General features: G+C 42.7%; 1 protein-coding gene across 1 annotated transcript in view; it reads left to right on the top strand.

Annotated features, from left to right (window-relative positions):
- Positions 1-341: 341 nt before the first annotated feature.
- Positions 342-20,844, top strand: part of LOC120061870 (relaxin receptor 1-like) — a 128,271-nt gene continuing 107,768 nt past the window's right edge. The window contains exons 1-2 of the mRNA XM_039011650.1: positions 342-390; positions 6,546-6,692. Coding sequence (XP_038867578.1) covers positions 342-390; positions 6,546-6,692 — 196 coding nt within the window. The remainder of the gene's footprint in view (positions 391-6,545; positions 6,693-20,844) is intronic.

Genomic DNA, 20,844 nt, shown 5'->3' with positions numbered 1-20,844 from the left:
TTGAGGTTCTACTCTGTTTGTTCAGAACCTAACAATGGCAAATAAATCTGAATCAATACAAAAAAACAGCTCTTGATCTGTGTACAAAATCCATGCACATCAAAGTTATTTCGGTCTACTGATGTTGACTAACACTGATGTTGATCAGTTTCTCAGTCCATCTGTCAATGTGGACCCTTTCCAGCACTGAGCCGCAGAGGAACCTTGTGCTCTGGCCCTTCACACAAGCACATGTATTTATAACCTCCTACGAGGCAGGGTCAACTCCTTACACATCTAGACAGCCAATAGATCTCTGTTGCTAGGCAGGAACGTAATTGGTTCCTCTCACTGGTGTAGTCATGGCCCTGCCTGATGCTAGAACCTCCGTGGGCCTGGAAGTGTATCCATGTGAGATAGGACTGGGTCATTGGGTTGGGCCCCTCCGGCCCCCCTTCCAGAGGTTTCTTCTCACTTCAACTGTTGACTTGAATTCCTCGCTTCTCCCTAGTTCCGCAGCTGGCCTGCGTTATCAGAAACTGAAACCAGACGGTTACCCTTTGCCTCCCTCCTGCCTCTTTAGGAACAAAATAACATGTTCAAACAGAATATTAACGTTCTTCACTTCCCCTACATCAAGCTTCTATCCACCCTTCACTGTCCCCAATATATACATTCCTCATACATGTAAAGTAATCAATACGTTCTAGTATTGTAACATGAATAAGTATATTTCAAGCTAGAATCCAACGGCATGAAAAAGTAATTGAGCACACAGGCTACATGAAAGGCAAATGTCTTTTAAAGTGTCCCATGCAAACTAATTTAAAGTGCTACTTCTTTCCAAAATCAGACTGTCAGATGTTTCTTCTTTCCTCAAACGTTATCAAATGTCACCATGCGTCAGCTTTCCCATTCATTTGGGGTTGATCTGGAACTTCATTGCAACAGATGGCAAGGAAGGTGGACTCATCTCATCATCAGACCACTTTACATATTGGAAAATGCCTGTCAAACTTTTGGAGTGGACTAGGACTTTAGTTAGTTGGGAAGCTGTCCTAATTTGGACACCATAGGGGGTAGAAGGGGCAAGTGAAGGTAGACTTCCTGATTATGTGGTATTTATGTGATTAATATCGAATGCCGATTGCAGATGTCAGAGAGGATTAAACGCCAAATGCTATCAAATAGTCAGCCACCAACTAAAAAGGGAACATTGTAGCAAATGCATCCTATGACATGTACAAATAGAACTTGGCTTCTATGATATACTGTATCTGGAATCTACTGCATCTGTAATGACATGGCTCTGTAAATGCGGTGGATATTTTATGTCAATTACCCGTACTTGAAATGGAAACAATATGTGGATCTCCCTTTTGACCCTAGCAAGAGACACAGATTGATTGCTCTTTCCCTTCAACTTTTCAGAGCAACTACTGTATATGAGGAGGGAAAATGTTGGAAAAAGGTTGTCAATGTTAACAATTCTATCTTGACTGGCATTTACCTTTATCCCTGGTGAAGAGGACTTTTAATGCGCTGAGGTCAAATGCAATTATCCGGGATGGTCAGCCAGTATGAATAGACTGGAGTCTTTTGAGGTTGTAGTTGATGACATGGCCCACGTGCAACCATGCAATTTAACTGACATGATTGTGTGGCTTTACAACATTGGCGTAGGCCGTTCACTGCATCACCTGCTACGGTGGGAACAGATGTTAGATAAATAGCTTTGCAAATCTCTTTTGAAAGATGTTACACAAGAGAGATGGTTTCAAGATGTGTTAAGGAAACACACAAACAGCTCTTATTAGGATGAGCAATGACTTCTGAAAGATAATTGATGTATCTCATCTCTACATCTGGTCATCTTTGGTGGTAAAATAGGAAAGTTCGGCACCAGCGAGGCATGCAGATCATTTTTTAAGGTCTTCAGGAAAGGTGTTCTGTCTTCGAGAAGATGAGAGATGAGTTTCGAAAGATAATCCATACATTTTATACCAGTGACAATCTAAGAAGGTTAAGTGCTCCTTTGGTCTGAAGAATAAAACTGAACTGAATGATGTAACACCACTGTGAAAGGACAAAATGAGAAAGTGTTTCACTGATGTCTTATCAGTGTTACATTGTCAACCACTTGGTATAATATAATACAGTATATCAGGAAAAATAAGAACCTTTATTCATACCCTTTGGTTATCATGAGAGATGTACAGTAGCTAGATTTCACAAGCTGTGCTCATTAGCTTAAAGGTTAACTATGTCAACACTAAAGGAGAAGTAAAAAAAAAAAATGTACAACCAAATCTCAATTCTTTTCTAAACGGCAAAGCACTCTGTATAATGATGCACGTCAATCAATGTTGTACACATATAACATTGCGTATAAAGTTTGGAATGACACAATTTTGTGTGTACAACATCTAAAGACCTGCAACGCTATATTGAGAGCTTTGCCATTTCTAAAAGGACGTACTTGGGTGTTTTTGGAGCTTTTGTTCATGTTTTTCCAGTGCCACCATACCGCTGAACAAGTATGAGAAAGTGATTTGCTGTTTGGGGTAAACGATATCACAAAAAGGTGTCTGGATCCTTCTAAAACATGCCATTTACATCAAAAGTAGAGATTTAGATGTAAGAAAAATGTATCCTTTAGGCTATTTATAAACTAAAGCAATATGACATCATCCTTTATAGCTGGGCAATTTCCTGCTTACAGCATTTGACCACAGCAGAATAGAAATTTGCAAAGACTGCCATTGGCTCTTCCCAATGTACCCACGCCTCTAGGGAAGGCACACATTGGGAAGTGGTGTCTCTAAACACAACGTTACCCCACTGTGTACCTTCATTGTAAAGTATGGGATAGTGGATAGTGGGTTTGCCAGTGAGATGATTCCATCTTATCTAAAGCTTCTATCCAGCTGTAAGGATGGGGAATACCTATTTGTCGAAGAACACACAAATAGAGTAGATTGGCCTCTCCATTGGATACCAAGCAGTTAGCCTTGCTAATGCTACCCAGTATTAATGCTCCATTAATCCCTGGAAACGTTGGGATGTGGAACGAGCATTCATCAGAACAGCCATTGGCAAGGGGTTGACCAAGTACCACGGAACTGCTACCAGTAATTGCGGTTTTTCACTTTGGTGAACTTGATGCTAATTCATCCTGTCAATAACTGCCTGAGACAACCATTTTACCAAATTAGCACAGTCTGGGAATCCCTGTTCTAGAGCATCAAGTAATGACAGAAGAGAAGCTGCTTTTATCTAATTGTATGACAAGATGACTAACAAATAGCCTACCAAATGTTGGAATGTATAAGCAGAAAAATATCTAATTGAGGCTTAAAAACGTTCAGTTTTCCGATGCTAAATTTCCTAATCAGTTTTGTTGATTGGTTTTAAGGAAATTAAAAACTGTGAAAACGATCCACCATGTTTCTGATCGTATTTCAATTAATTTTGGATGCATATTTTATGTGGTTAAAAGTCAAAAACCGTCAGACTATATTTTGCTTGAATTTTTGTCTATTTTAGGCTACACAGAACTTTTTATTGCAAGTGCACATTCGCATTTTCTTAAGATTAAATTAATTTATATTTTTTTCACTCCTGCTTCCGAGACAAAAAGTATATTTGGTTTATAATTTTACTGCAAGAAACACTTAGTTCTGCAGGAGTTCTGATAATAGCTACATGTAAGTCCTACAGTCAGTTACTATTCCAACCATTACTGTTCCCATCTGAACTTCAAAGGTGATACTATGCGAAACTGAGCCTGCACAGACTGCGAAAAACAAAAGTAAATAGGATAAGATGTTTACATTCCTCAGTATCTCGTCTAAGATCAGCAGATCCAAGGATCTGCAGTTCTTCTCGGTATCTTAGTGGCTATAGTTTACAGTCGGTAGACTGGTTTTCCTTAGTGAGCTTGTGTATAAGCTCAGATGGATGGTTGGAATCCATCTCCTGATACTGTGTTACACAACATCAGACCCTGCGTGATTGAGCGGGGAATTCTTTAGAGCGATTGTGATTCTAGGTCCCTCTCTCATGTCACTTTTGTGATTAAGTGTATGGCTGAGGTTTGTTAAAGCGCTTAGGTCCTTAGGTTTGCAAATGACTTACCGTGGCCCTTAACCATGTTCATCTTTACAATAAGTACGGCGTTGTCACTATCAGCTGTTATACACCCGGCTTTAGGGTTCATGTAGTCTTCAGGCTCATGATCTCAGTGAGAAAATGTGTCATTTTAATTTTCTGATTGGAGAGGCATTGGATAACCAGGTAAAGATGTCTTTTCATGATGACATCGAGGAAACTGGGAAAGATGTCCTATTTTGTATTGTTATCTGGTCAGTAAACCATGATGACCATGTGTCAACTAGGGCTAGGAATTCCCAGGGACCACACGATACAATATTATCACGATACTTAGGTGCCGATACCATATGTATTGCAATTCTCTCGATTCTATATGTATTGTGACTCGACGCTGCAACTTTTTTTTGTGATTCGATGTTCAAAACATATTGCTAACCAGGGTCAAGAGATAGACATGAGAAAATGAGTTTTGATCAGTCGTGGAAATAAAAGTGCTCATCTCCAAGTGATTTTAATTTTGGAAATCTGTACCAAAGAGTGATATGTGATCGTATACATATTTAAGCAAGATAATAAATTATTGTTTTAGTCAATATTTTATCTGTTTGGGATTAATTCTTGTAGTCACTTAGTAGTCTAAAAAATATTTGTAATTATCTTCCAGCCCCATGACCATCCCCTCAAGAAACAAATGGTCCCAGGCCAGAATCTAGTTGATGACCACAGGCCTAGAGGTTAGAGACAGACCAGCAGCCCCGGTCCGGGCCACACAAAACATGGTAATGGAACTGAACTGGCAGCTGCTGGTCTCTGTCCCATGTGCCCTTGACCAAGGCACTTAACCCCCCACAATTGCTCTCCATCCGGGGGTGCTTTACCACAGCTGACCCTGTGCCTCTCAGTGTGTGTGTGTGTGTGTGTGTGTATGTGGGGGTGTTGGGAAAGGTAGAAGACACATTTCTGTTCTAACCAATGGACAATAAAGTATTTTAATATGGATTAATATTCCATAATCGAGGCACTCAACCAGTCAGCAGCGTTGCATTGGTTTTGGATTATTTTGTGGAAATTGGGATGGAAACTGAGGTTCAAGCCCGTAAGCAGTCAGACCTGTGTGCTTCAGAAACAGATAACCGACTACAGTATGATATGTAGGTATATGTCAGGAACATGTAGGCAGTGGGTGGCCTTTGTATGTGAAAGTGCACCCGTTTAGTTTGATTATCATGAAAGCAGATGCAACTAGCCTATCCTCCAGAGAGCACATAAACACTCTGAACAAATCAACTCTGTGAACGGAACACCACGGGAGTCCCGTTAATACTTCATGTTTCACAAATGTTCATAATTGACTGCTAATTGAAACATTGATAGAAAAACGCTGAAGTGTTTTGGAAAAACACATCCAGAGCTCACTGACTGATTTATGTACAGCTAGCTCCCTGTGAGTGGCCGATACTGTGAGATGTTTACGCGTATCATTTTTCAGAGGGCTCCTTTAATATTTAAATGTGTTCCCACTCAGGAAATACACCCATTTTTAAAAATGGTCAACCTTTCATTATCTGTGGTGTTATGTGTTCCTACTCCCCACTTATATACTGAACAACAATATGAACGCAATATACAACAATTTAAACGTTTTTACTGAATTACAGTTCATATAAGGAAATAAGTCAAATTAAAGAAATGAATTAGGCCCTAATCGATGGATTTCACATCTGGGCAGGGGTGCAGCCATGGGTGGGCCTTGGGGGCATAGGCCCACCCACTTGGCACCCGAGCCCACCCACTGGGGAGCCAGTCCCAGCCAATCAGAATGATTTATTCCCCACAAAAGTGCTTTATTACAGACATAAATACTCTTCAACACTCCCCCCCCCCCCCCCCCACCCCACCCCACACACACACACACATCTCCCCCTCAGACGATCCCGCAGGTGAAGAAGCCAGATGTGAAGGTCCTGAGCTGGAGTGGTTAAACGTGGTCTGCGGTTGTGAGGCTGGTTGGACGTACTGCCAATTTCTCTAAAAATGATCATAGAGAAATGAACATTAAATTCTCTAGCAACAGCTCTGTTGGACATTCATGCAGTCAGCGTGCCAATTGCAGGCTCCCTCAAAACTTTAGACATCTGTGGCATTGTCCCCAGCACAATGTGCACCTGTGTAATGATCATGCTGTGCAATCAGCTTCTTGATATTCCATACCTGTCAGGTGGATGGATTATCTTGGCAAAGGAGAAATGCTCACTAACAGGGATGTAAACAAATTTGTTCACAAAGTTTGAAAGAAATAAGTATGGAAAATCCCTGAGATTTTTATTTCAGCTCATAAAACATGGGACCAATACTTAACATGTTGTGTTTATATTTTTGTTCAGTGTAGTATGTGTTTACCCTCATCGAGAGACACCAACTTTGATATTGAAACACGGCTCTTGAATTCTCAGCAGGAACTTCGTTCAACGTCTCAGAGGAGAAGACGAACTGCCCCCTAGGATATTTTCCTTGTGGCAACCTGAGCATGTGCCTGCCCCAGCTCATGCACTGCAACGGTGTCGATGACTGTGGAAATGAAGCGGACGAGGAGAACTGTGGTGAGTCGTCAGTATATTCATTTATATATTTAGTTATTGCACGTGTCAAACTCCAGTCCTGGAGGGACGAGTGTCTGCCGTTTTTACTCCTCCTATATAGTTGATTAATTGATTCGTTAGGAACTACCCTAACCTGGTTGTCTAGGTCTTAATTGGTCACAAATTAAAAGGAAATAGCAAAAACCAGTAGACACACAGCCCTCCAGGAATTGAGTTTGACACCCCTGATTTACTTGCTAATTTATTATGTTCACAAGTATTCTGACTGTGCTGGGAACATGCCCCACTAGGATACCTTTTTTGTAGCACTGTGAAAAATTCAGTTCTTTTTTTTAATCAACTGTTTTATTATACAGTATGTTCAAATAGTAGGCAGAATAAATCATTGGACAGCTAATAATTAGATTGTCAGTGCACAGAAGGTCAGTTCTGTTGATTTTTTAAAAGGACATTCTACTCTAAAATGCAGACAGTAACGGAGTGAATAGTCCGTGGCTGGGGGGGATCGGGGTCCTTGATGATGTCTCCAGCGATGCACTGGGCAGTCTTCACCATTCTCTGAAGGGCCTTGTGGTTATGAACGGAGCAGTTTCCATACCAGGCCATGATGCAGCCGGTCAGGACACTCTTGACCAGGGCAGTGGTGTTGTCAGTCCATGTGTGGTGATGTCCAAGGAACCTGAAGCTGTTGACTCTTTCCACCGCAGTCCCGTCGATGTAAATCGGGGCATGTCCTCCTCCCTGAAGTCAACAATCAACTCCTTCATTTTGCTGACATTGAGATTGGCTGTTGTTTTGGCACCACATTGCCAGGTCTCTGACTTCCTCCCTTTAGGCTGACTTGTTGTTGTCAGTGATCAGGCCTACCACCGTGGTGTCATCTGCAAACTTGATGATGGTGTTTGTGTCATGCTTCACACACAGTCATGAACAGGGAGTACAGCAGTGGGCTGAGGACACATCCCTGGGGGGCCCCTGTGTTGAGAGTCAGAGTAGGGGAGGTACTGTTGCCAATCATCACAGCATGTGTCCTGCCTGTCAGGAAGTCCAGGATCCAGTTGCAGAGGGTGAGGGTGGTTTGGAGACCCAGGGCCCTGAGCTTGGTGACAAGCTTGGAGGGAACAATGGTGTTGAATGTTGACCTTTAGTCAATGAACAACATTCTTACATAGGTGTTACTCTTGTCCAGGTGTGATAAAGCCATGTGGATAGCAATGGAAATGGCATCTTCCATGGGTCTGCTGGAATGGTAGGAGAATTGGAGTGGGTCCAGTGGGTCTGGCATGCTGTCCTTGAAGTGGGTCTTGACTAACGTTGGCCATAACCAGCCTCTCGAAGCACTTCATGTTGAAAAAGCGGCCCAAACATTTTTTTTTTTTTTACATCCACCCGAGACATGAACTGTTCTCCATGTTCCCGTCCGGCAGGTGGTACTGGTGCATCATGGCTCAGACCAATAGACTCTTAAACAGCTTCTATCACCTGGCTGCTGCCATACTGTTTACTACTATTATTATTATTATTTTGTATCCTTCTACCAGTCACTTTCTCCTAATCTCTGCCTATATGTACATATCTACCTCAATACTCCAGTATCCCTGCACATTGTCATTTTGGTACTGCACTGACCCAGTATAAAGCTTCCTCTCTTATTTCTCGTGATTTAAAACGAATATATATATTTTTCTTATTAGTTATACTTTTTCGATATCAGATACTGCACTTTTGCGAAGGTTAACTTATTTAAGCATTTCACTGTACTTGTGCATGTGATAAAACAAAACTTGAACTTGACGGTGAGTACAATGGGGCGATAGTCATTTAAGCATGTCACCTTGGTGTTCTTCTGCACTGGACCGATGGTGGTTGTAGCATGTGGGGACTACAGCCTGGGATAGGGACATGTTGATGCCTGCCAGCTTATTGGCACATGCCCTGAGGACACGGCCAGGGATGCCATCTAGGCCGGCAGCATTGTGACTATTCACTCTCTTGAGGATATTCGTCAGAGTCAGCCTTGGAGAGCAGTGGGAACCCTACTGGATGGCTCGGTGTTGGTCGCCTCAAAGCGAGCATAGAATGTGTTGAGCCCATCTGGGAGGGAGGAGGGTATCACACAGCTGGATATGCCTTTGTAGTTCATAATGGCCTGTAGTCCTTGCCACATGTGTCATGTTTCTGAGCTGTTGTATTATGATTCCAGTTTGAGTCTATATTGTCTTTTTGCATCCCTAATGGAATCCGGAGTGCGCAACCCTGTCATCAGGGTTTGCTCTGCTGATGTTGAATTCTGCAGTTTGGGCTCTCGACATGGCACAGATTCCTCAGTTCATCCAGGGTTTTTGGTTGGGGTATGTCTGTTTTTTTTCTGTGGGTACAATATCATCAAGAAATGTTTTGATGAAACTTGTGACTGATGATGTCTATGCCTCAATGTTATGTTGTGGATGAATCATGGGTAGATGAGTCCTTGAACATATTTCAATCCGTATTCTCAAAATAGTCCTGGAGTATTGAATCAGCTCGCTGCGTCCAGCATTTCACTATTCTCTCCGTTGGTGGCTCCCCCTTGAGTTTCTGCTTGTAGGCGGGGAGTAGTAACAGGGAGACGTGATCTGATTGGCTGAAATGGGGGTTGGGGGTGGCTCTGTACACGTCCCGGATGTTTGTGTAAACATGGCTGACTATGTTCCGTTCTCTCATAGGAGACATTTTGGTGATATTTTGGCAGATTTTGTTTTGCCTGGTTAAAAGAGTGTGCGATGCTGTCATCAAGGCAAAGGGTGGCTACTTTGAAGAAACTCAAATATGAAATATATTTGGATTTATTTAACACATTGTTGGTTGCTATGATTCCATATGTGCTATTTCATAGTTTTGATGCCTTCATTATTTATCTACAATGTAGAAAATAGTACAAATGAATGAGTAGGTGTGTGCAAACTTTTGACTGGTACTGTAGGTTTCCGATTGAATCCGGTCCAGCCTTGATTTGACCTGGTCTGGGCCAGCCTTCATTTTAACCTCCACAGATGTCCGGTCCCAACCAGCCTATATATTGACCAAATCTAGACGTCTATAATTGGTTCAGATTTGGTCTGGTCCGGGCTGGCCTTGATGTGGCTGAAACATAGGCGTCTATGAATGGTTCCGATTGATGAAGTACAGACTGGACAAAATCTGAACCAATCATAGACAGCTATGTTTCATAACTTTGGACAGTACAGTATGGTACAGTACATTATAGTACAGTAGAGCACCGGAGATTACAGTACAGCACAGTAGAGCACAGCAGAGTACAGTACGGTACAGTAATGTACAGTAAAGAAAAGTAGAGAACAACATAGTTCAGTACAGTACATTAGAGTACAGTAACCCTAACCCTACTCTACTAAACTAATGTACTGAACTAAGCTGTACTGTACGGTACTGTGATATACTGTGCTGTTCAAACTTAGGAAACATAGAGGTCTATGATTGGTTCAGATTTAGTCCAGTCCGTACTGCCCTTAATTTGGCCCAAAAAAATACATATATGATTGGTTCAGATTTGACCCCAAAAAAGACATCTTAGATTGGTTCAGATTTGAGCCAGTTCGGACCGGCCTTGATTTAACCGAAAAAAATACATCTATGATTGGTTCAGATTTGGTTCGGACCGGCCTTGATTTGACCCCAAAAATGACGTCTATGATTGGATCAGATTTGAACAGGTCCAAACCGGACGAAATCTGAATCAATCATAGACAGTTATGTTTTATAAGTTTGGACAGTGCGGTATAGTACAGTAAAACTTTGCAGATTACAGTACAGTAGAGCACAGTAGACTACAATATATCCTGTATTGTACTGTATTGTACTCCACTGTAATCTACTCTACTAAACTGTACGGTGTTGTGCTATACTGTGCTATTCAAACTTGTGAAACTTATGTGTCTAGGATTGGTTCAGATTTCGTCTGGACCGGCCTTGATTTGATCCAAAAAAGACATCTATGATTGGTTCAGATTTGATCCAGTCTGGACCGGCCTTGATTTATATCAAAGAGGCTGGAGAGGAGGCTGAGGCGAGAGGCTGAAGCTGGAGCGAGAGGGGTTGGGACATGGTAAGCGGGTCCGGAGGGGAATCCAAGGGAGCAGTAGAGTGGGGAATCCAGGGCAGAGTAGCAGGATGAGGAGACGTGGGACTGGAGACAGGGACCAGTCAGAGCGGGCAGAACTGTAGCGGAGAGGAAAACCATGTCAGGCAAGGAAAACAGGCACAACAGGATCTAAATTATAACAAGCGACTAGACACTTAGACTGACTGAGCAGAGATTACGGTCTTGCAGTGTGGAAGTGGCAGGACTGAGTATTTATAGAGGTCTTGATTATGGAACAGGTTGCAGCTGGTGGGGATCTGCTCTGACTCCAGCACACCTGTCTCCGCCCACACAGTCACACAGAGAGAGAGAGAGAGGGAGAGAGCACTGGGGGAGTGGCAGCAGCTCAAGGAGAGCGGATGTAACAGATTTGAACCAAACATGATTGGTCCACTAGGGTAGTGAATTTCACTCCATGACCCAGGTTTCCATTAGCTACATTCGTGTCAGCAATGGGATGGCAGCCATGACCGGGAAACATAATGATTGGTAGCCTAAGCAATATGGTGGAAACTCCTTCTACTAACCTATATTTCCATTGAGCCTGCTTTTAGATTTGTCCGAAGTACTATAGTGAACGAGTGTTGGCCTACACTTAGGCCTAAGTAGAAAGGAGATGTTATTTAAAAAAACGTCCGCCTCTAAAAAGCAACTAATCCCTTTGAAAACGGCCTTTGTGGTAGCGATATGAGTCAGAAACATTTAGTCTAGTGTGAAAATTTACTACAAAGTGTAAATAGGATAAATTTGGTCATGAAGTCAGTCTTGTCTAAAACTGAGTTTTTGTAAATGAAGGTCAGGTTTGGATTACAATTATGTCAACAAATCATGCCTCCTTCTGCAAATCCTCCCACTTCGCATCCCTTCATTGAACGGGGCTCCGTTGTTTCATCGCCCCCAAATATGTTCAAAGGATCATGGGCCCTATACGGATTACCATGCCTCCACAGCCAAAGTTCTATGGTTTGCATACCCTGCCGAAGGATCCTAGTATGCGGTCGGAATAGGTGCTTGGAGTTTGTTGGCCCCCAAGTCTGCACCAGTAACACTAGCTTGGTGTGCAACGACCGGTGGTGGTGAGTATAACCAGAGATACTGGAATATAATTGACTCTCTGGTTAACTTAGTTGCTGGTTATGTAGGTAGCCATCTCTTGATAAAGCGAGGCCGTAGCTAATGTTAGCTAGCGAGTCAGGCTAGCTAATGTTTTAGTTTATTGTGTATCGTCTATATACTTCTGGTTATGTAACGTTATCATTTGAAAATGTTAGTGAGGCAGGCTAGCTAACATTAGCGTTAGCCTACAAGTCGGATTTGTAAATTAGTTCGTAGCTCACACAAGTGTATTTTGTATTGTTTAGGGCAAAACTAAATAATGGATGCAGCTATGGTGGTAGCTAACTACTGTCTGAGTCTGACTAATACAGTGCACTATGAGCAACAAACCGTAACGGCATTACCAGCCTGAATCTAATCCAATCTGGAACTACAGTCAGTCTACATCTGTATAGAATATGGGTTTCCACTAGTTACCACAGCCACAAAATCCAAATTGTCTATATTGTCAAAATTCATGAAAACAAAAATGTGCTTTTTGGTCTTAATTTAAGGTTAGGGTTAGGCATAATGTTAGCAGTGTGGATTAGGTTAAGGTTAGGTTTAAAATCACAAGCTTTTTCTTTCTTCATAACAAAATGCAATTTACCACTTGGCTGTCTGTTGTATCACCCTGTCACAGGCCCTCCCAGTTAACACCACCTCAGAAGATGAAGAAGTGCATTGTTTATAAGGATTGCCTGTTGCAGTTGTTCGAGAGATAGTCCAGTTTGCAGCCAAACATGCAACATAGAGAAGACCAGCAAGGAGACCCTCAGGATCAAACAAACATGATCTCGCTGTGAGCATTCCTATAAATGGAAGAGGGAGAATACTTGAATCAGGTTGGTGATACTTGACCAAAACAGTTTTGCGTTTTGTCCAATTCACCTTAACCTACGTAGCCTGGTGGAACCAGCCTGATCACTACGTTTACCATTCTATATCACTTCACATACAGTAAATCAAATCAAATCAAATTTTATTTGTCACATACACATGGTTAGCAGATGTTAATGCGAGTGTAGCGAAATGCTTGTGCTTCTAGTTCCGACAATGCAGTAATAACCAACAAGTGATCTAACCTAACAATTCCACAACTACTACCTTATACACACAAGTGTAAAGGGATAAAGAATATGTACATAAAGATATATGAATGAGTGATGGTACAGAACGGCATAGGCAAGATGCAGTAGATGGTATAGTGTACAGTCTATACATATGAGATGAGTAATGTAGGGTATATAAACATAAAGTGGCATAGTTTAAAGTGGCTAGTGATACATGTATTACATAAAGATGGCAAGATGCAGTAGATGATATAGAGTAGAGTATATACATATGAGATGAGTAATGTAGGGTATGTAAACATTATATTAAGTGGCATTGTTTACAGTGGCTAGTGATACATTTTTCCATAATTTCCATCAATTCCCATTATTAAAATGGCTGGAGTTGAGTCAGTATGTTGGCAGCGGCCACTAAATGTTAGTGGTGGCTGTTTTACAGTCTGATGGCCTTGAGATAGAAGCTGTTTTTCAGTCTCTCGGTCCCTGCTTTGATGCACCTGTACTGACCTCACCTTCTGGATGATAGCGGGGTGAACAGGCAGTGGCTCGGGTGGTTGTTGTCCTTGATGATCTTTATGGCCTTCCTGTGACATCGGGTGGTGTAGGTGTCCTGGAGGGCAGGTAGTTTGCCCCCGGTGATGCGTTGTGCAGACCTCACTACCCTCTGGAGAGCCTTACGGTTGTGGGCGGAGCAGTTGCCGTACCAGGCGGTGATACAGCCCGACAGGATGCTCTCGATTGTGCATCTGTAGAAGTTTGTGAGTGCTTTTGGTGACAAGCCGAATTTCTTCAGCCTCCTGAGGTTGAAGAGGCGCTGCTGCGCCTTCTTCACAACGCTGTCTGTGTGGGTGGACCAATTCAGTTTGTCCGTGATGTGTACACCGAGGAACTTAAAACTTTCCACCTTCTCCACTACTATCCCGTCGATGTGGATAGGGGGGTGCTCCCTCTGCTGTTTTCTGAAGTCCACAATCATCTCCTTTGTTTTGTTGACATTGAGTGTGAGGTTATTTTCCTGACACCACACTCCGAGGGCCCTCACCTCCTCCCTGTAGGCCGTCTCGTCGTAGTGTCGTCCGCAAACTTGATGATTGAGTTGGAGGTGTGCATGGCCACGCAGTCGTGGGTGAACAGGGAGTACAGGAGAGGGCTCAGAACGCACCCTTGTGGGGCCCCAGTGTTGAGGATCAGCGGGGTGGAGATGTTGTTACCTACCCTCACCACCTGGGGGCGGCCCGTCAGGAAGTCCAGGACCCAGTTGCACAGGGCGGGGTCGAGACCCAGGGTCTCGAGCTTGATGACGAGTTTGGAGGGTACTATGGTGTCAAATGCTGAGCTGTAGTCGATGAACAGCATTCTCACATAGGTATTCCTCTTGTCCAGATGGGTTAGGGCAGTGTGCAGTGTGGTTGCGATTGCGTCGTCTGTGGACCTATTGGGTCGGTAAGCAAATTGGAGTGGGTCTAGGGTGTCAGGTAGGGTGGAGGTGATATGGTCCTTGACTAGTCTCTCAAAGCACTTCATGATGACGGACGTGAGTGCTACGGGGCGGTAGTCGTTTAGCTCAGTTACCTTAGCTTTCTTGGGAACAGGAACAATGGTGGCCCTCTTGAAGCATGTGGGAACAGCAGACTGGGATAAGGATTGATTGAATATGTCCTTAAACACACCAGCCAGCTGGTCTGCGCATGCTCTGAGGACGCGGCTGGGAATGGCGTCTGGGCCTGCAGCCTTGCGAGGGTTAACACGTTTAAATGTTTTACTCACCTCGGCTGCAGTGAAGGAGAGCCCACAGGTTTTGGTAGCGGGCCGTGTCAGTGGCACTGTATTGTCTTCAAAGTGAGCAAAAAAGTTATTTAGTCTGTCTGGGAGCAAGACATCCTGGTCCGCGACGGGGCTGGTTTTCTTTTTGTAATCCGTGATTGACTGTAGACCCTGCCACATACCTCTTGTGTCTGAGCTGTTGAATTGCTACTCTACTTTGTCTCTATACTGGCACTTAGCTTGTTTGATATCAGTATCATGATATCTGAAGTGAAATATAATGGCGAATGCAGCGATCAGGTTGGTTCCACGATGCTAATCATAACCACTATTGATAATGTAATCAGTGCTCTGTGTGTGTGTTTGTGTGTAACCGACCAGTATCTTTGATGAAAATCAACGTTTGAATACCGGGAATAATTCATATTTATCCCGAGAGTCCTGGGAAATACCACAAAAATCAGAAGCGCTCATTTAAAGCATTTAAAACCAAGATATGGTCACTATGCTAGGGTTCTCCCAAAATAAGATTGTTGCTGCACCGCTTTGACGTCTTTGCTGCGCCACTATGTAAAGATTTCACAGCAAGTGAACTGATATTTAGTAATGGTAGAGTAACTTTGATCGCCAATGACGTTGTGAATTGAGAAACAGGCGAATCATGAATTCAGAGTGCTATCATTTTCCTCAATGAATTCCGTGCATTTCAGCAGTCGGCCTGCCTAGGCTATCTGGACAGAGTAGGCCACAGTGTTGTCGAATAACGCAAACTTTGTAACGGCAGTCAAACCAAAGTCGAATGGCCAAAGTTGCTAAACTTGCTAGATAACCTGCAACAAATGACAGAATTTCTCCCATTTGGCTAAATTGAGTTGATAATTATACATATAGCAGATCAGCTCATGAATAACGGGGAGGTGAAGAGAGGAAATTGTTTAAATATCAAGGTATCTTATCGGGGACCAACTATGTTTAAAAAATATCCATATCTACTCTCCTACCGTTTGTTGACCACAGATTCTCTGCCGACGCTCTCATATGGGCAGCAATACAATACAGCACAGAGAAGCGGGTGAAATGTTATCGCGGTACTTTGACATGCATAGGCGAGACGTGCTTTTATAATGCAACCTATTCGATTACAGAATAAAGTTAGGAATTTTCATGCAAGACATGAGTAAGGATTTTGGGTATCAGTGGGATTGGGATGATGGGAAAATAGCCTTAGCTTTATATAAGGCTATAGAAGGCTACTACGTAAGTCATTAGAAAAATAATACAGTTTATTTAGGCTACATTATTGCATGCTAAATGTTTCTGATCAGTGATAGACAAGCCAACAAATAAAGGAGCAACCACTTCCACGTGTCCAGCCAGAGATCAATTACCAAACACAGACAGATTCAGTTAAACAAAACCACATTGATTGATTATCAGACAAGTCACGGGCTTTTTGTTGGGAGTAGGATCGGCTACAAAGCGAGTGATGAGCAACATCCACTTGTATAACATGCTAGCAAAATGGTCTGATCAGCTAATATATGAGCAAACTAGAGTAAAGATGACAATTCGCACTCACCTCAACTTAGCTAACATTTCCCCAGCCTAATTGTTACCAAACATCCAAACAGAGATTTTGTGAAATCAAAGATCTGACATTGATTGATTTGATTTATCCCAAAGGAACGTGATGGCGCTGTCCCAACCGAAACGGTGATGTAAATATAATTTAGGTGCCCACACACAACTGTTGCTTTAACAGTTGTATATGACTTTGGGAGTTTCAATATAAGCAACAATTTGATACATGCCTTCAATTGCATTAGCCTACTTTATTCCAATATTTTCTTCATTCAGTTGATCATAACTAAGATGAGTTTTCCTCTCTTTGCGTTTTTTCTTTATTAATATTTTTTTTCTCACTCTGCTGCCGCCACATTGTTCTCAACAACAGTTTAAATCAATACTTTTCTGTGATGTCGGACTAGGCCGTGGCTCAGGCTTCAGCTCACCGGGCTTGGGTCAGACCGGGTTCGAATTTTCAGCTCTGATGAAAACAATAAAATGCATTTTGGTCTCGTGTGCAATCTGGCAGTGTCAATTGTGCATGTGCTTTGAATTTATGCCGACTTTGTGTAAAGTAAATACGCAAGGAGAAAAGGCTGTGGCAGCCTGCTGCGATGCTGTGGCACATGTTTTCTCAGGAAAACGTTCAAGGAACCAGAGTAAAATGTTCTCAACCTCAGTGAAACCTAAAGGTAAACATTCCAAGAACAGACAATTTTCACTTCTGTTCTCAGAACAAAACTTTACCAGTCACGAAGCGTATGACTCGTTTTCCCAACCATTGTGAAACCAAAAACAAACATTCCCACAACTTCCAAAGAACGAAATGTGCTAGCTGGGTCATGAATGAGGGGCATGGGAGTTTTAACCTTAATGTCGAGCTTGTAGTAAACATATTTACAGACGTACAGGCAAACTCCACTTGCTCGTATACAGAGCCCTTTATTGCAACCTGATAGTATAGTAGGCTATGTGGCATTGTTTAGACTCCGCACTAAGAGGTTGTAGGGGCCATGCTGAACAGACCTCCCATCATGGTATGAATGGGTGGCTGGTAGCCTAGTGGTTAGAGTGTCGGTCCAGTAACTGAAAGGTTGCTAGATCAAATCCCTGAACTGACAAGGTAAAAATCTCTCATTCTGCCCCCTTCCTAGGCTGTCATTGTAAATAAGAATTTTCTTAACTGACTTGCCTAGTAAAGTAAAGGTAAAATACAGTCCCACCTATCTTAATTCCCCATTAAGTTCATATCAGTAATGAAACCATATTTGTATGTGTATTGTCCAATAGAAAGGGCTGTCCAGTTGCAGTGCCATGTGGCCGGCTTCTTCGCTCACCTGGGCTAGCTAGTTAATATGCTAATAGCTATTAGGCTATTATTAACATTTTATATAATAAAGCAGGCAGCAGGCTACAATGCAAGGAAGCATTTTAGAAATGCTGAAGCGAGGAGGCGGTGATGGCCCATCGTCATCCTCAAACAAGAGATCCAGAGTGCAGCATGAAGAGGCAACCACCGGTGGAGGGACAGAGGGACTGTTATTGGCCACGGTGGGGATGGAGCAGGAAGAGCGGGCTGCTTTTGTGGTGGGAAACACATCTAGGGCAACTAGCAGTGCGGATGCTGTAAATAGTAGACACAGAGGGAACCAATGAAAATAGCAAGGGGATGAACAGTACCCAGGTATTCCCATCTGTTCATGTACCCAATATGAGCAGTTCAAGAAGAAAAACACATGGCTCTCTGCGTCGGAGGGGAAAATGGGCTGCGCGACCTGCCTTGAGCTGCAGGCTCCAAATTGTTTTCTGCCAGGGGTGTCAACATTGCAGTGCTGACTGCAAAATAGCACCCTGTGGTAAAACGAAAGAGACTCACATAGAATCGACGAGCAGAAAAACAGCATTGAACACTAGGAGGCCACTAGGGTTCTAGGTACAGCCAAAAAAGTACTTAAAACACCAACAGTGAGGAGGCAGCATTTCAGTCAACTTCTAATGTTTTTCGCACGGCACATTACGTTGCAAAACAGAATAAGCCGTACACAGGTTTTGAAAGTCTTCTAGACATTCAGGCTGCAAATGGGGTAGATATAGGGCGACTGCTACACAGCAAAACTGTGTGTGGAGAAATAATTGATCATCTCCGCTGACATGCGGAAAAAACTTGTGCAGAAGATGTTTAACAACAAATCAAAAATGACTGTGCTTGTTGATGAGTCCACCGTCTTGTTTAAAAAAATCAACCCTTATCATTTTCCTGAGAGCAAGTGTTGATGGCATCGTGGAGCTCATTACTTTCCCCCTGAACCTCGTAGAGCTCCAAAGCATGAGTGGAGCCCACATAAAATAACAGATACTAACCTGTCTCATGCGTAATGACTTCACTGATGAGTTCTTGAGGGAGTTGCTCATTGACTTGGTGGCTACAGGGGGAACTAATGACTAAGTCATTCCTCGACTCGCTTTACACGCAACAAAAACAACAGGGAGATAGGTGCAATAGCAGAGGAACTAGACACCTTGCTTAATTTAATAGGGAGGGTATTTAGTGTGAGGTGTGTTGTCTTCTTAGGGAGCTGTTTGCGCAGTATGGAAATTCTTCCCCGCTCTCGCTAAGCACTTCGAAGAGGCTTCCTAGGATCAACAGCAGGACAGCAAAGACAGAGCCAAGTTCCAAGGTATGCTCTGCAAACTGTCCTCTGTGAACTTTGTGAACAAACTTTGGTCAGTGGTGGAAAAAGTACCCAACTGTCATACTTGAGTAAAAGTAAAGATGCTTGAATAGAAAATTACTAAAGTAAAAGTTAAGTATCAAAAGTAAAAGTATACATCATTTCAAATTCCTTATATTAAGCAAACCAGATGGCACAATGTTCTTGTTTTTTTTAATTTACAGGGGCACACTCCAACACTCAGACATCATTTATAAACAAAGCATTTTGGTTTAGTGAGTCTGCCAGATCAGAGGCAGTATGGATGATCCTGGATGTTCGGTTGATAAGAGTGTGAATTTGACTATTTTCCTGTCCTGCTAAGCATTCAAAATGTAACGAGTACTTTTGGGTGTCAATGAAAATGTATGGAGTAAAAAGTACAATATTTTCTTAAGGAATGTAGTAAAGTAAAAGTAGTCACATATATAAATAGTAAAGTACAGATACCACAAAAAACGACTTAAGTAGTACTTCAAAGTATTTTTACTTAAGTACTTTACACCACTGCCTTTGGTTGATGCTATATGTGCTGACCGAACTTAAAAACCTGCCTGAACTTCTACAGCAGAGGCAGATGACCATCCCCAGGGTAGACTGCCTGATGAACACGTACATACAGAGAATACATAGTGTAGACAGATATCCTGGGTCAAACAAAGAGGAGGCCCAACGAAACACAGCAAAAACACAGAGTTGCAAGGAAAAGGACGGAGTCCCATCATCGATTCGGCCCAGTTCATCCAGGCATTGGTGGGAAACATGAACTGCAAACTGTTTACCACCACATCCAACAAAGCTGACCGTAGGATGACTGAAAGCAGGGTAGAAGAGTACCGCACTCGGATACACCAGCTGACTGTGCTGGACCCTGAGAGCTGGCATGAACAAACCAAAAACCCATGGTTTGGAGAGGGGGAGACCAGTGCGATTTGCGAGAGGCTATTGGTAGATCACCCGCATGCACAACTGGGGTTCGTGGAGTTCAAGTCCTGCGCAGGGCGAAATGTGCCTGAAAAGTTGGAGAAAAAAACTCATCGCAGTGGGCACACTTTCTGCAAGCAACGCCGGCTGTGAGCGTGGGTTCAGTACAATGAACATTATTGTCACTGACCTACGAAGCCAACTGACCGTCCCACACGTCTCTGACCTTTTGTTGATCTCAACAGTTGGTACTCCCTGCCAACAATGGAACCCATCACCCCACGTTAGGTCCCGGTTGGGTAAGCTCATTCAATTGCTGGCATGGAGAAGAAGAAGAAACAAAATATAAAAAGTCTGCCTAGCATAATATTTGGAATGGAGGTGTTATCTGTTTGATAGGCTATGTTTTGATGCCATTATTGGCTACATGAAGTGGATCGAACTAATGAGAAGTTATATGATTAACTAATTTAGGAGTTTTTTCTTTGAGGTTTAAAGGTTATATACACTGCTCAAAAAAATAAAAGGGAACACTAAAATAACACATCCTAGATCTGAATGAATGAAATATTGTTATTAAATACTTTTTTCTTTACATAGTTGAATGTGCTGACAACAAAATCACACAAGAATTATCAATGGAAATCAAATTTATCAACCCATGGAGGTCTGGATTTGGAGTCACACTCAAAATTAAAGTGGAAAACCACACTACAGGCTGATCCAACTTTGATGTAATGTCCTTAGAACAAGTCAAAATGAGGCTCAGTAGTGTGTGTGGCCTCCACGTGCCTGTATGACCTCCCTACAACGCCTGGGCATGCTCCTGATGAGGTGGCGGATGGTCTCCTGAGGGATCTCCTCCCAGACCTGGACTA

Source organism: Salvelinus namaycush, chromosome 17 (genome assembly GCF_016432855.1).
Source record: "Salvelinus namaycush isolate Seneca chromosome 17, SaNama_1.0, whole genome shotgun sequence".
Lineage (NCBI taxonomy): Eukaryota > Metazoa > Chordata > Actinopteri > Salmoniformes > Salmonidae > Salvelinus > Salvelinus namaycush.
This window is presented reverse-complemented; position numbering and strand designations above follow the sequence as displayed.